Source organism: Phyllostomus hastatus, unplaced genomic scaffold, assembly GCF_019186645.2.
Source record: "Phyllostomus hastatus isolate PE091 unplaced genomic scaffold, TTU_PhHast_1.1 phas_scaffold_11, whole genome shotgun sequence".
NCBI classification, from domain to species: Eukaryota; Metazoa; Chordata; class Mammalia; order Chiroptera; family Phyllostomidae; genus Phyllostomus; species Phyllostomus hastatus.
Genome location: NW_025334005.1, coordinates 6,660,636 through 6,674,359, shown reverse-complemented (window position 1 = coordinate 6,674,359; position 13,724 = coordinate 6,660,636). Strand labels below are relative to the sequence as shown.

The window sequence follows — 13,724 nt, the reverse complement described above, 5'->3', positions numbered from 1 at the left end:
ATCAAATGAGGCCACGCCCCCTGAGGCCCCGCCCCGTCGTTTACCGCCTGAGCCCGGGTACCCGGATGTGGGCGCTTGTTGTGAGTCCCTGTGGAGTGGCGGCGTCATCTGGGCTGGTGAGGGGGGAGTGAGTGCTTGGGCGAATTGCGCTGACGCCCCCGAAGCCGTCATAGCTGATCCGCAGACCTCAACCCCTGTGCGCGACCCTCACCCTAACCCAGGCCGTCTTATCCCATTCCGTTGCTCCAGAGCCCTCGGGGGTGTTCATTCCTTGGAACCAGAACTGCAGAGGCCTGGAGAAGGAAGGGAAGTGTAAACAATTTGCGCCCCTCCCAGACTAGAACCGAGGCCCGTTCCTCCCTCCCGTTAGCCCCCCCAGTTCCTCCAAACGCCGCTGGCACCCTCACTCGACCCTAGAATGGTCTGCCACCCCGCCTTACCTGGACAGTAGGGGGAACACCGGGAGGTTCGCCTCTCCCCTTGGAACTGTTTTATTCAGACTTTGAAGGACCCATCCAGGCCACTTGCCCAGCATTGTTGGCGCCCCTATTGCTGTACAAATTCTGACCTCAAAGGCAAAACCCGAATTTCCCCAGTGAGAACCTTAATGACCCAGGAAAGCAGTTAGCTCTGCAACTTCTGGCGACGCCATATCACGCAGGCTCAGCCAGGAGGAGGAGGAGGAGGAGAACCACATGGCCTGGAGCAGCTGCAGACTGCCACAGAGGGCACAGCCCCCATTTTACAGATGAGGAAACTGAGGCTCGGGGGAGTTGGTGTCCCTAAGATCCCCCAGTTAGTCAGAGGCAGGGCTAGGCACAGAGCCAGGTTTGGATTCTTTGCATTGCAGACTCAGGCAGCCCACGACCGTGAACGGCCCCCAAGACACCTCTGAACCGGGCTGAACTGAGGGGGGCTAAAACGTCTTCGGGGTTTACCTGTGTTGTTTCCCACACCAGGGACTCTGCCTGACTTTGGAGGCATCGGATTATCTGTGGAAAGAATAGGCATGGGTTTAAGTCCTGGCTCTTACTAGCATGACCTTGAACAAGTCACCAGAGCTCTCTGTGTCTGTTTCCCAGAAGTAACGTGCTCACAGACCCAGTTGCCTTCAGGTGTGTGAGGAGCTTTGTAAACACACTCAGTGCATATGATACTCACGGAAGAAATGAAGTCGCTCTTTGTGTCTTTTTGCCCCTGGGAGACGTGGGTGTTGCTCTGGGGCAAAAAGGCAGCCCCGTGCCCAATGTGGACAGATCTGTCTTCTGCAGCCAAGCGCAGACGTGAACCTTGGTCAGCCCCATGCTCTTGTCCACCCACAGCCCATGTTCTGGAATTTAGACTCGGATCAAAGTCTGGGGCAGCTCCCTAATTACTAGGGGCCCTGGAAGCGTGATCGTGCCAGTAGGCTGCGCGTGCCTTCGGCAGCACCTATCCTTACCTTCCCCTGCAGGTGCTGCTGCCACCCTCGCTGTGCTCAGACCCAGGGAGCACCCACAGGATCACCCACCCTCTGGCCCCACCATGGTGAGTCTCATGAGGGCCAGGGGTGGGGAAGGACACTGTTGGCTTGGAGCAGTGGGGGTTGGAGAGATTGCCAGCCCTGGGCATGCTGGAGTTTCTTACGCTCTGACCAAGAGGTGCCTTCTAAGGTTCAGAGAGGTTAAAAGAGAGGGTCCTTCTCAGGGCCTGGTCCCTGCTTCCCTCCATTTCCCAGCCAGACCCAGCCACACCTGGGGCTGCAGCCTCTGAGTCCCTCCAGGTCCATCTGCCCCCGGTCTGGGTCATGTCTTTAGATTAGAACATTAACAGTTACCTACTCTGTAATGGACAGAGTACCGGTCACAGAAGCAGCCATGAAGAAGGACCTGGTGCCTGTTCCTGAGCCTGGGCATGTGTGGCTGGTCCCATAGGTGGAAACTGCACTTTGGAAGCTCAGTGTTGCTGAGCATTGCTCCATGCCCACTCTAGAGCTGATGTGAACCTTGAGTGAAAGCAGGCCTTGGACAGACCTAGGTTCAAATTTCAGCCTGCCACTGACCAGCTGTGGGGCCTCTTACAGAGACTTGACCTTTCTGAGCCTCTTTCTCCTTGCAGTATGAGGCAGATTAAGGCTCGCCTCCAAGTGGCTGTGAGTTGTTTATCAGACCAGAGCCCCAGGGCCTTGCACAATGCCTAGTCAACTTCCTTTCCCCTCCTGTTCCCTCAGACCACTGGGAACCAGGGATGGCCCTGGTCCCCAGCCCTCCTCTGACTCTGGTGTAGGAAGGGTTACAGATTCCAGGCAGGACAGGCTGTCCGTGATGGCAAGGGGTCACCGTCTTGGAGACTGTTGACGCTGAAGGCTGGGCTTGGAGTTGAGACCCATCACAACTTCACTGCATATCCAGCCCCTGGCAGGCTCTGAGAGCTACAGACCCATATCCTTCCCAGGGCAAGACCTCTGCCACTCCCAGTCTCCCTTCCGCCCCTGGGGAAAGCTGCAGGATAAGGCCAAAATGGAACCAGCTTTGGAGCCAGGCAAACCTGGACGCTTGCTGGCTGTGTGACCTTGGGCAAAGCCATTTAACTGTGTGTCGCTTTCCTCATCAGGCTAATCTTTCCTGCATGGGGGTGGTGGGAAGATTAAAGGAGACACGTGCAAAAGCACTCAGAGGCAGTCTGGCTCTCAGTCGCTGCTTGGGAGTGGGGCTGAACGAACTTACTATTCTGCTCTCTCCCTGTTGACCTGGGCTGGTCTCCTTGTCTGAAGCAGGTGGCTTGGCCCTGGCCCCTGCCAGACCAAGGGAAGATCGAAGTTTACACAAAACAACCTGCTGCCCGCAGGCTTGAGGAAGGAGCCTCTGGAAGTGCACCTTGCCAGGACCTGGCTCAACTGCAGGCTGCCCCCAGGGCCAGCAGGTGGCACTGGGGGCCTGGCCTTCTGAGTCCCTTTGGGGGCCCGTCTCACTCTCTGGGACAAAAGCAAGAGCTGCATTGGGTCTGCAAACCTCCTTTAACTAGCTCCAGCTTTTTGAAAAAGGAAGTAGTTCCCTTTTATTCAATTTTTACTATGTGACAGGCATATACTCTGGTAAATCCCCATTTTGCAGAGGAAGACTTGAAGCTCAGAACAGTGAGGTGTCGTCACTGAGTTCTCACAGCTGATGGAGGCAGATGGGATTTGAGCCCAGGTGCCGGTGCCTGCAGACCGCAGGCCTTAACCGCTCTAGCCCCATGCCACCCTCTTCTTCCCACACACCCACGTCAGCTCAGCTATAGCTCTCAGGCCAGCCTGCCCATGACCCCCCGCCTGAGGCTCTGGGTGGCCGGAGGCCTTCATCTGCTTGTGAGGCCCTATCTACCTCCCCCCGAGGGTCTCTGGTAGCTCAGGTCATTCTGTCTTGCTTCCTGGCCTGGCCGCCATACTGTTTCACGCCTCCAGACCTTGGTGTATACTCTCTCCCTACCTGCAGTATCCCTCTTCCCTAGGTGCTCCTCACTCCCTTTTACCTACCGAACTCCTGCTTACCCTTCACAGCGATTTCCAGGATCCGCCAAGGAGGCTGAGGTCCCCCCTCTATGCCCCTGTGGCACGTGCGCATTTCTCTGGTGCAGCACTTCCCACAGCGTGCAGAAACAATCTCTGTGTTTTCCACCAGGGCAGGACCAGCGTTCTACTGTGTCCTTACACACAGCGCTGAGCCCTGGGCCTGGCACTGCAACAGGCTCAGGCAGCATTGTTCGCTCCCATCAAAGGTCCACGTGGAACAACAAGTGGGTATGGGCCTGTCTGGCCCCTCCCCCTGGCACAGGAGCCTCAGCCTGGGACTGCTCCTCCTTTGGCAGAGAAGGGCTGTTGGGCCCCGGGTGTATTGAATGTTTTGTACTCAGTATTCCACTCCCCCATTTTCTTTGCATTGAAGCCATTCTTCAGGATACTTTTAAGTCACGGTCCAAAACGTTTCATAAATTAGGCAAAGGATAAAAAGATGCAAATGAGGAGGAGAAGTCCTAGAAATAACCACTTGATAAAATGACACCCAATTTTGTGTGTCCCTGGAGTTCCTGAGTGGACATGGAAGAGGGGTCTTGGCCATAGCTCTGTGACTGGGAAGGGTGGGAGCCAGGCCACACCTGAAACCTCCCCCTCGCTCCGCTCCCCCAGACCTCCAAGAAGCTGGTGAACTCGGTGACGGGCTGCGCTGACGATGCCCTTGCTGGCCTGGTGGCCTGCAACCCCAGCCTGCAGCTCCTGCAGGGCCACCGCGTGGCCCTCCGCTCTGACCTGGACAGCCTCAAGGGCCGAGTGGCACTGCTGTCAGGTGGGGGCTCCGGCCACGAGCCTGCCCATGCCGGTGAGTAGGCCAGGGGTAAGGGGGGGTGCTGAGCAGAGCGGGTGGGGGCTCCGGGGAGGTCATCGGAGCTGCTAGAAGGTCCAGAGCCCAGCCAGTCAGGAACCGGGTCCTGGTTCCTGCTCTCCCACTCTGGGCTGTGATTTGGGGCCAGCTGTGGCCGCTCCTTGGGCCTCAGTCCCTGTAGCTCATAAAAGTAAGAGGTTGGGCCAAATGGTCTCTCAGGCTCTTCCAGCCCGGGGAGTCAGTGATTCTGTGAACCCTCCTGGCCTTCCAGCTGACCCATCACCTCCTCCATGAAGCCCTTCTGACTCTTCCAGTCTAGAGCAACATCTCTCTTCTGAATTCCCACCCTGCATGTTCACATGCAACATGAACAGTCCTAGATTGTTCCCTGTTCAGCACCAGGCCTGTGACTTCTCCTTCAGAGCTCCTGGGCACTGGGACCAGGCTCTGTACCCTCTGTACCATTCCTGTCTCCCTCTGGCAAGTCCTTCCATCCCTTCAACAAACATGAATGAGCACCCACTGTGTGCCTGGACTGCTCTGGGCACCAGGCATGCAGCCGTGAACCGGACAGACAAGGCACCTATTCTCACGGACCTTCTGCTCTCCTCTGGGGAGACAGGCAGTAGTAACCAGGTAAACACACCAGTGAAAGAGATCACTCCAGAGTGTGTGAGTGAGGCCGTGGAGACAAGAGCGCAGGGAGAGGAACAGCGAGCCAAGGAGCTGGGTGGGTAACAAGGCCTGCCCAAGGACATAACTCCTGAGTAAAGGTCCGTGGAATGCAGTGCAGGTGCTTGCCTGGCATCAAGTGGACAGTGGGGCTCACCACCCCACGGAGCTCAGGAGTATGGGAAGGCCCAGGTCCTCACCCAGCATCCTCCCTCCACCCATCTCCAGGTTTCATAGGGAAGGGGATGCTGACAGGGGTCATCACAGGAGCCGTGTTCACCTCCCCGGCAGTGGGCAGCATCCTGGCAGCCATCAGGGCCGTGGCCCAGGTGGGCACAGGTAAGCCTGGCGTGTAGGAGGGGCTGCTGCCAGGAGGACCAGCTGGGGGTAGCATGGGGCAGGCACTGATGGGGCCCGCTGGCCGCTCCTGCAGTGGGGACCCTCCTCATCGTGAAGAACTACACTGGAGATCGGCTCAACTTCGGCCTGGCCAGGGAGCAGGCCCGGGCTGAGGGCATCGCCGTGGAGATGGTGGTCATCGGGGATGACAGCGCCTTCACCACCCTGAAGAAGGCAGGCAGGCGGGGCCTCTGTGGCACCGTGCTCATACACAAGGTGAGGCTCCCCACCAGGATGCGGGCTGGCCACCCCTCCCAGCCTGCTGTCTCCTGGCAGCACCCGGTACCTGGACCTCTCCTACCACCCTGCCCCTTAGGAAGCCACCCCTTCCCCAGTGCTCCCTGATCCAGGGAGGCCCCACACCCCCACCCCTAGCTAAGCCCAGCCTATGAGCATTCTCTCAGTCCCTTCCTGTCCGTTCCCCACACACAACCTTCGCCCTGTCCCGGTGACCTTATTCCCGACTGCCTCTGCAGCACGCGTCCTCCTCAGAGCCCTGCCCTTCCTGTCCCAGCCTTGGCTGGGGGCTCATCCCCAGGTAGCTGCTGCTGCCTCCTCACTGGGCTTCCCTGCCTTCCTCCTGCTTACCCTTCTGTTCTGTTCCCACTCTTCCCTGGAGGTGTCTTTGGAAAACATGTGTCTAATCAGGCTGCTCGCCTGCTGAAAACCCTCCAGGGTTGCTAGAGTCAGCCCAGGCTCCTTGGTCTGGCGCCCACCACACTCTTGCACCTTCTCCCTGAACTCTCCACGTTCATCTCCCATCACCCCTACCGTGCTCTCATGCTCCGTTAATACCAGTTCCCTGTACCACCAGGCTGCAGCTCACCTCTGGGGCTTTCCTCATGCTGTATCTACAGCTTCCGAAGTCCTTTCTCCTGACTGACTGCTACTGTTCCGTCAAGGTTCCGCTCTGATGTCTCCCCATCTGGGAGCTTTCCCCTCCCACTGCACTGAGCTGGTTCGGAGCCCCTCCTTGGTGCCCCCATCACACCCTACCATGAGCCCTACCGTTGCATTTGCCACCTTGCATGGAATGTTCAATTTGTGTGTGTCTGCTTCCCCAGCCCCTCCCCAGAGTGAGAGTTCCTTCAGGGAAGGGACTGTGACTTAGTCACTTTTGTTTTTCATTTCAGCACATATTAGATGCTCAGCAAAAAGTGGGTGGGTGGATGGATGGGTATGTGGGTAAATGGATGGATGGATTAGTGGATGGATGGATGAGTGGGTGGGTAGGTGGGTGAGTGGATGGATGGATGGATATATGGGTAAGTAGATTAGTGGGTAGGCAGGCAAAGTGAGCCACAGTGTATATGCCCTGGCGAAAGAACACTAGACTAGGAATAAGGAAGCTGGCCATCACATGAGCTAGCTGTGTGACATTAGACAAGTCATCTCCACTCTCAAGGCCCATTTCTTTATCTGTGGAGTTTCTTCTGGCTCCAGCACACTGGGGTTCTTAACAGTTCCTGGCAAGTACTTTGTGAATATGGAGCCGCACTGTTCTGCCCTAAGCGTGACGGGCCAGGTTGATGTGGCAGTAGTCAGAGAGCGCCCCCCCCACTCCCCGGCCAACTAGAAACTCAGTCCCAGCCTCTTCAACCTTCAAGTGCAACAGTGACTCTTTCCCCATTGGGGGCTTATTTCTGTGTGGGCACAGGTGGCAGGTGCCCTGGCTGAGGCAGGTGTGGGGCTGCAGGAGATCACGGAGCGGGTGAGCATGGTCGCCAAGAACATGGGTGAGTTCCAGCCCAGGGACTGGGAAGTGGGGAGGGGAGAGGAGGCTGACCTTGGGACCAGGAGCAGGTTCCCAGCAGCTGTGTAGGAAGGCTTGCCATGTTACATCCCAGGGGCGGAGGGAAGGTCTCCCTGGGGGACCCTTGAGGACTGGTAGCCTTGGGCCCCAGAGCCAGGGGTCTCCTCCATCGGAGATGAAGGGGCTGCCCTGTCTCATGCCTGCTGCACTGACTGACGCCAGCAGCTGAGGGGTCACCCCGTGCGTACCTGGTTTCTCCTAGGAACCCTGGGAGTGAGCTTGTCCTCCTGCAGTGTCCCTGGTTCCAGACCCACCTTTGAACTTGCAGCTGATGAAGTAGAGCTGGGCCTGGGTAAGCTGGTGGCCACCCCTGTTCCAGCCGGGCCTGTTCCCTGGGTTCTACTACCCACACCTTAGGCCCTGGGACCATCTACCTGGTCCTCTCGGGTTACCTGGAGCTGTCACCTAGGTGGTCTTGGTGTTTTTAAATGGGCACTGGAAGCCCTTCTGGCCCAACCTGCCTGGTTCCTACCTGCTTTGCCATCCATGCCCTCGGCCTCAGCCACGTGAGGCTCTGCACACCGCCCGCCTCCCTGCCTTTGCCCCCGTCCCTCCCGGGTCCTCTGCCAAAATGCTGCCCAGCTTTCCAGGGCCGCTCGGAGGCCACCCCAACCACGGCGCTTTCCCTCTCTCCTGTGCTTCCGAAGTGGCGGGCAGAGGCCTCGTGCTTCTCCACTGTGACGGCCCCTGCTCAAAGCTACTTAACTCGTTCAAATGTAAGCTCCTGGCCACCCCTGCCACCAAGCCACAGCTCCTGAAGGGCAGAAACGGCGTGTTTTCCGTCATTCGGCCCCTTTCTGCCTCACTCCCCGTGTGCGTGGCACCTGGCCTAGCGCTGAGTAGATCTTGCTGAAAACGCGGTGAGCAAACCCCCAGGCCTCCGCGTGTCAGCAGTGACTACGTCTGTCCACAGGGATCCACGGGGAAGCTGGCGTGCGCCGGGTCAAGGTAGGTGGGCTCCTTGGGCCAGGCTGGTGTGATGATGGCAAGGCCACGGACACAGCTCACTCCTGGGTCCCCTCGGCAGATGGCAACCGCTGACGAGATCGTGAAGCTCGTGCTTGACCACATGACCAACCCCTCCAACGTGTCCCACGTGCCCGTGCAGACCGGTGAGGGGCCGCCACGCCTCCTGTCTCCCAGCTCTCCCCCCAGCCCCACCCCCAGCCCTACCCCCACCCCGGGTAAGGGAGCCCAGAGAGCCTCACCAGGTGTCACATCTGTCCCCAGGCTCCTCAGTGGTGCTGATGGTCAACAACCTGGGTGGCCTGTCATTCCTGGAACTGGGCATCATTGCCGACGCCGCGGTCCGCTCTCTGGGTGAGCCCCGCCCTGGCAGGGGACCTCCCAACCCCAGGAGCTGCTTCCCTCTAGCCCTCGGAAGCTGAGGTGGGGTCTCGAGGCAGCCCCGAGTGTGGGCTGTGCCGTCCTAGGAGCCCGAGTGGGATCCTCACTCTGCCTCCTAACTGCTGCACGCACCGAGCCCGGGCCTTGTCTGTCTGTAGAAGGGGCGTGAGAGTGGCAGTGCCTGCCTCCTGGGGCTGTCGAAACGAGACTAAGCAAGCATAGCATACTTAGCACAGTGCCTGGCACTGGGAGGCGCTCGGCAAATGAGACCTAGGTGACCTAGCTGCCTACAGGGGGACTTTGATGCCAAGGAATGCGGTGATTTAGGGCCTCAGGGAGGAATGCCCTGAGCGGATCTGACCGTGTCCCTCCTGACCTCAGGGCCCCAGCTTCCAAAGTCCTTGTTTTCCTCTTACTGTTTATCTGATGCTGGAGGGGGCGGGGGCAGGCAGGTGGGAGGTGAGGTACCGCCCTTCCCACCTTCCCTCACAGATGTCTGTCCTTCGCTATTGCAGAGGGCCGGGGGGTCAAGATTGCCCGCGCCCTGGTGGGCACCTTCATGTCGGCCCTGGAGATGCCCGGCCTGTCTCTCACCCTTCTGCTGGTGGACGAGCCCCTCCTGAAGCTGATAGGTGAGACCTGGAACCTGCGGCCATCCACACCAGGGCCCCTCATAGCTGGAAGGAGCCAGGGGGACCTGGAGAGACCCCGTCAGGGCCAACCATGACGGTCAGTCCCCCATGAGTGGACAGGCCCTTTCTGACAGCTCCGGCCTTCTCCAGCTCTCACAGGACTGGGGGTGTTGGCATCAGGGTCCTCCCCAGGGACAGCCCCACTTGACCCTGGCCAGCCGACCCAGGTTGAAGAGAGTCATCCTGCTGTCACTAGATGCTGAAACCACCGCGTCAGCCTGGCCTGCCGTGCCCAGGGTCTCCGTGACTGGGCGGAAGCGGACCAGGGCAGCCCCCACCGAGCCCGTGGAGGCCCCTGATTCCACTGCGGCAGGAGGTACCGAGTCCTGCTGTTGGGGCAGGTGGCCTGGGCCGTTGGCCTGAGCCCCGAAGGGTGAGGGGTGTGCGGGGGCCCTGACACCCGTGACTTCTACACCTTCAAGGGCAGCAGAGGCAAGGCCCAGGCACACGTCTTCCTCACTGTCCCCCCCTCCAGGCTCAGCCCCGAAGCAGATGGTGCTCGTGCTGGAGCGGGTCTGCAGCACCCTGCTGGGCCTGGAGGAACATCTGAATGCCCTGGACCGCGCTGCCGGTGACGGGGACTGTGGCACCACCCACAGCCGCGCCGCCAGAGGTTGGTGCCCGGGGCCCCTCTGGGGTCAGGGAGGGGCTGGGGACACACCAGTTCTGAGGTTTTGGCATTTCATGAACCAGAACAATTGCAAAAACACTTGGAGTGCTGGCGCGGGTTGCCAAGTTTCATTTTGCCAGGCACAGTCATTCACAAAACCCAGCACCCCCTCCACCTATTGTCATGGAGAAAAGGCCCTTTTTTTTTTTAATTTATCTCTTTTTTTTAAGTTTTATTTTAATCATTGTTCAAGTACAGTTTTCTCCCTTTTACTCCCATTCCAGCCCACCCACCCAGCCCTTCCCACTTCCCTCCCATTACCACCCTCCCCCTAGTTTTTGTCCATGTGTCCTTTAAGTTTGTTCCTGTAAACCTTTCCCATTCTCCCCTGAAATTCCCTCTTCTCTCCCCTCTGCTCACTGTCATTCGAAAAGGCCCTTCTGACACTATGCATGTGGGAGGGTCATTACTGTAGAACAAAATATACCCTTTGCAGCAAATAATAACTTAAGATTGAAAGGGAACTCATTCTGTAGCTCTTATTTTTCTTGGCTTACCTAGACTAGTGAACAGTTCTTAATTGTCCAGCATCATTTGGTCAAGAAAGATGTATTTAGCCCTGACCACCGTGGCTCAACTGGTTGAGCATTGTCCTACAAAGCAAAAGGTTGCAGGTTCGATTCCCGGTCAGGGCACATGCCTGGGTTGTGGGTTCAGTCCTCAGTTGGGGCACATGCAACTGATTGATGTTTCTCTTTTAAAGATTTTATTTTTTTTTTAGAGCCAAGGGAAGGGAGGGAGAGAGGGAGGGAAACATCAACTTGCGAGAGAAACATCGAGCAGTTCCTTCTCGAACTCCCCCTCACCCGGGACCCTGGCCCGCGACCCAGGCATGTGCCCTGGCTGGGAATCAAACCGGTGACCTTTTGGTTCACAGGCCGATGCTCAATCCACTGAGCCATACCAGCCAAGGCAAAATAAAATAGTTTTTTAAAATGTATTTAGTGCCTATCACAGGCCAGGCACTGCTCTCAACTCTGGATACAAGTGAGCAAAGCAGATAAAAATCGCTGCCCTCGTGGCTTGTGTTCTGGTGGGGAGACAACAAACAACCAGTAAGAGATCAAGGATCATAGTGCAAAGCGCTGAGGAGGAAAAGGAAGCAGGGAGGCAAGGGATGGGAATGGCAGGTGAGGGGGGTCAGGCAGGCCTCTCTGCTGGGGCACTGCCGAGGTCACTGTCAGTCACCACTTCCCACTCCTCTCTGGAGTTCACACTGGACTTGGAAAGGGAGCCTTGGGATCTCCCCACGGGCGTTCCCTCAGCCTCTTCCAGGCGCGGGGCCTGGGTGTTGGTTGGGAGGGCGGGTCTCTGAGTTCCTCGCCCTCTCTCTGCCTGCAGCAATCCAGGGGTGGCTGAAGGAGGGCCCACCCCCTGCCAGCCCTGCCCAGCTTCTCTCCAAATTGTCCCTCCTGCTTCTAGAGAAGATGGGAGGCTCATCTGGCGCAGTGAGTGCCGGCAGTTCCCAGGGGCGGAGGGCTGACACGGAGGGGCCCCGGGCTGGCTGAGGCCCAAGCCACAGCCCAGTGCTCAAATCCCGGTCCTCCCCAGCTCTACGGCCTGTTCCTGACAGCCGCGGCCCAGCCCCTCAAGGCCAAGACGGACCTCCCGGCCTGGTCTGCCGCCATGGATGCCGGCCTGGAGGCCATGCAGAAGTGAGCCAGAGCCCTGTGCCTTAGACCAGGGGTGGCCGGGTGACGTGGTGGTTGTCACCTGCTGCCAGCCAGGCCCTGTCCCCGCCCCCTAAGTGATTCCCTACAGTGACCCTCACTTGTTCTCTTCCCCTGCAGGTACGGAAAGGCTGCCCCAGGGGACAGGACTATGGTGTGTACGGGCCCAGCCATTCCCCCTTTTGCCCACCCTCAATGGCAAGGCCTGTGCTGAGCTCCCCTCCCCCTCCCCTTGTCCAGCTGGACTCTCTGTGGGCAGCAGGACAGGAGCTCCAAGCCTGGAAGAGCCCGAGGGCTGATCTGTTCCCAACCCTAACCAAAGCTGTCAAGGTGAGTGAGGCTGGGCCCAGCCACCCAGGGGAACAGGCCTGGAGCAAATTAATATCCTCCCTGTACCTCAGTTTCCACCCCAAAAAATGGAGATGAGTACCTGTCTCAGAGGGTGCTGTGAAGCTAAAGAGACAACTAGCTCCCCGGCATGGTGTCTGGGGCATAGCAGCCCCTGAGTGACTGGGGCCCCTGGCCCTGCCAGAGACCGGTGGGAGGTCACCTCTCCACCCTGGTGACAGGGCAGAGGGTCCTGGCAGAGCTAGGACAAGAGGGTCCAGGGTCGATGGCAGGAGGGAGGCCTGGTGGCTTGTGCTTACACCTGCTCCTCCCAACTCCGGCCCCCACAGAGCGCAGAAGCTGCAGCCCAGGCCACCAAGAACATGGAGGCCGGAGCGGGAAGAGCCAGTTACATCAGCTCGGCACGGCTGGACCAGCCGGACCCCGGGGCAGTGGCAGCCGCAGCCATTCTTCGAGCCATCCTGGAGGTCTTGCAGCGCCAGGGCGCCTGACTGCTCCCTGGGCCTCCGTGCCCCTCACAGTGGCAGAGCAGAGGCAGCCACTGCCACGTCCTTCCGCCTCCCAGCTGTCACCTCCCTGGCCTCTCAGGCCCAACCTGTGGATCCAGCTTCCAGAACGGCTCCAGTGTAGAAGCTGCAGGCCAGTGGGTCTCCTGCCTCTTCAGCACTGCCCCTCCCTCCTCAGGAAGGGTGGGGTCTTGGGGTCAACCCACTCTGCCCCCAGCCAGCTCTGGGCTTCAGCAGCAAGGCATTGTTCCTGGGTGGCAGCACAGCCTTTAACTGGCTTTGCTAACTCGGTTTTAAGACTCTCGGGGAAAGGCCTTCTGCACCTGACCTGAGCCAGTGCAGAAACACAAGCTAATAAACCACATTGACACAGCAGCAGAGCTTCTGCTTCCTCTGAGGGAGCTTTTCCCAAGTGCGTGAACAGGTGGCCCCACCGCTGCCCCAGGGGCTGAGACCCCAGCCCCCGCTGGGGATGATCAGGGCCCATGTCCCACCCCCTGAGACCCAAGGCGGGGTTCACACAGCCAGGTCGGCTCCACTGGGGTCCCCAATCCTTTCCTCCCCCTGAAACTCACACCAGCCCTGACAGTGGCTTGTCTCAGCACCACACCAATAGAAACCCCCGATTCTTCAGGAATCAAATGGGACACCGAGGGGGAAAAGCCACCATACCTTAAGGCTCAGTGGTGGAACAGAAACCACACCCAGGCCGGCCCCCGGGGGTCTCTAGAGCAGTCGCTCACGGCACTGCTGAGTCCGGCACAGTGGATGGGACAGCGCACACCGACCCGCACTCAGTGCAGGGGAGCAGTTACAGGGACCGGCGCGGGCGCACATGCACAGGGCGCTGGGCCCTGGTGCTGCTCCAGACCAGCTGCGGAAACTCCGGCCTGTCACTGAGCCCCTTGGAAAATCAGAGTGGTGCCCGTCTCGTGGGGTGTGGAAAAGGATTCAAATGGACTGACGCTGGAGCCCTCAGCACAGTCCTGGGCTCACCCACTGGCAGCTGCTGGAGTAGCTAGCCGGTACGGCTGGCGTCTGCACCCAAGTCCTGCCAGCTCACCCGCTCCGCCACCAGGGGGCATCTGCAGCTGGTCACTCTGGGAGGGAGGGGCCCCTTCACTTACTTTGCCCCAACTTGGCTGCAGGCTCCCTCAGTCCCCGGGCTTCTCTGCCCAGGGTCCCCTGCCCAGCAGCCACCCCGTGGCCCCCAGCCAAAAGGTGCAGTAATCATCAGCGTGCACAGGCGCGCACACCCAGCAGCCGG

At 59.1% G+C, this 13,724-nt stretch overlaps 1 protein-coding gene and 1 long non-coding RNA gene across 2 annotated transcripts; one reads left to right on the top strand and one right to left on the bottom strand.

Moving 5' to 3' along the window:
* Window positions 1–97: 97 nt before the first annotated feature.
* On the top strand, window positions 98–12,832 carry TKFC (triokinase and FMN cyclase). Its single transcript, XM_045854830.1, has 18 exons — window positions 98–116; window positions 1,454–1,527; window positions 4,148–4,337; window positions 5,241–5,351; window positions 5,446–5,627; window positions 7,069–7,147; window positions 7,427–7,516; window positions 8,138–8,172; window positions 8,252–8,336; window positions 8,455–8,544; window positions 9,087–9,203; window positions 9,460–9,579; window positions 9,739–9,876; window positions 11,275–11,381; window positions 11,485–11,588; window positions 11,724–11,757; window positions 11,844–11,933; window positions 12,281–12,832. The coding sequence occupies exons 2-18, from the start codon at window positions 1,525–1,527 to the stop codon at window positions 12,440–12,442; spliced, it is 1,737 nt and encodes a 578-aa protein (XP_045710786.1). The 5' UTR covers window positions 98–116; window positions 1,454–1,524; the 3' UTR covers window positions 12,443–12,832.
* Window positions 158–1,462, bottom strand: LOC123829296. The gene is made up of 3 exons (XR_006787586.1): window positions 1,162–1,462; window positions 939–992; window positions 158–293 (listed from the first exon to the last, which is right to left on the bottom strand). It is a non-coding gene; the product is annotated as an uncharacterized LOC123829296 (long non-coding RNA).
* Window positions 12,833–13,724: the final 892 nt, after the last annotated feature.

What these genes read in the sequence shown, in the direction of transcription:
- TKFC (XM_045854830.1), top strand. An exon ending in CCACGTGCCCGTGCAGACCG is followed by an intron (nt 8,337 to 8,454) that starts GTGAGGGGCCGC and finishes ATCTGTCCCCAG; the next exon opens with GCTCCTCAGTGGTGCTGATG. An exon ending in CGCCGCGGTCCGCTCTCTGG is followed by an intron (nt 8,545 to 9,086) that starts GTGAGCCCCGCC and finishes TCGCTATTGCAG; the next exon opens with AGGGCCGGGGGGTCAAGATT.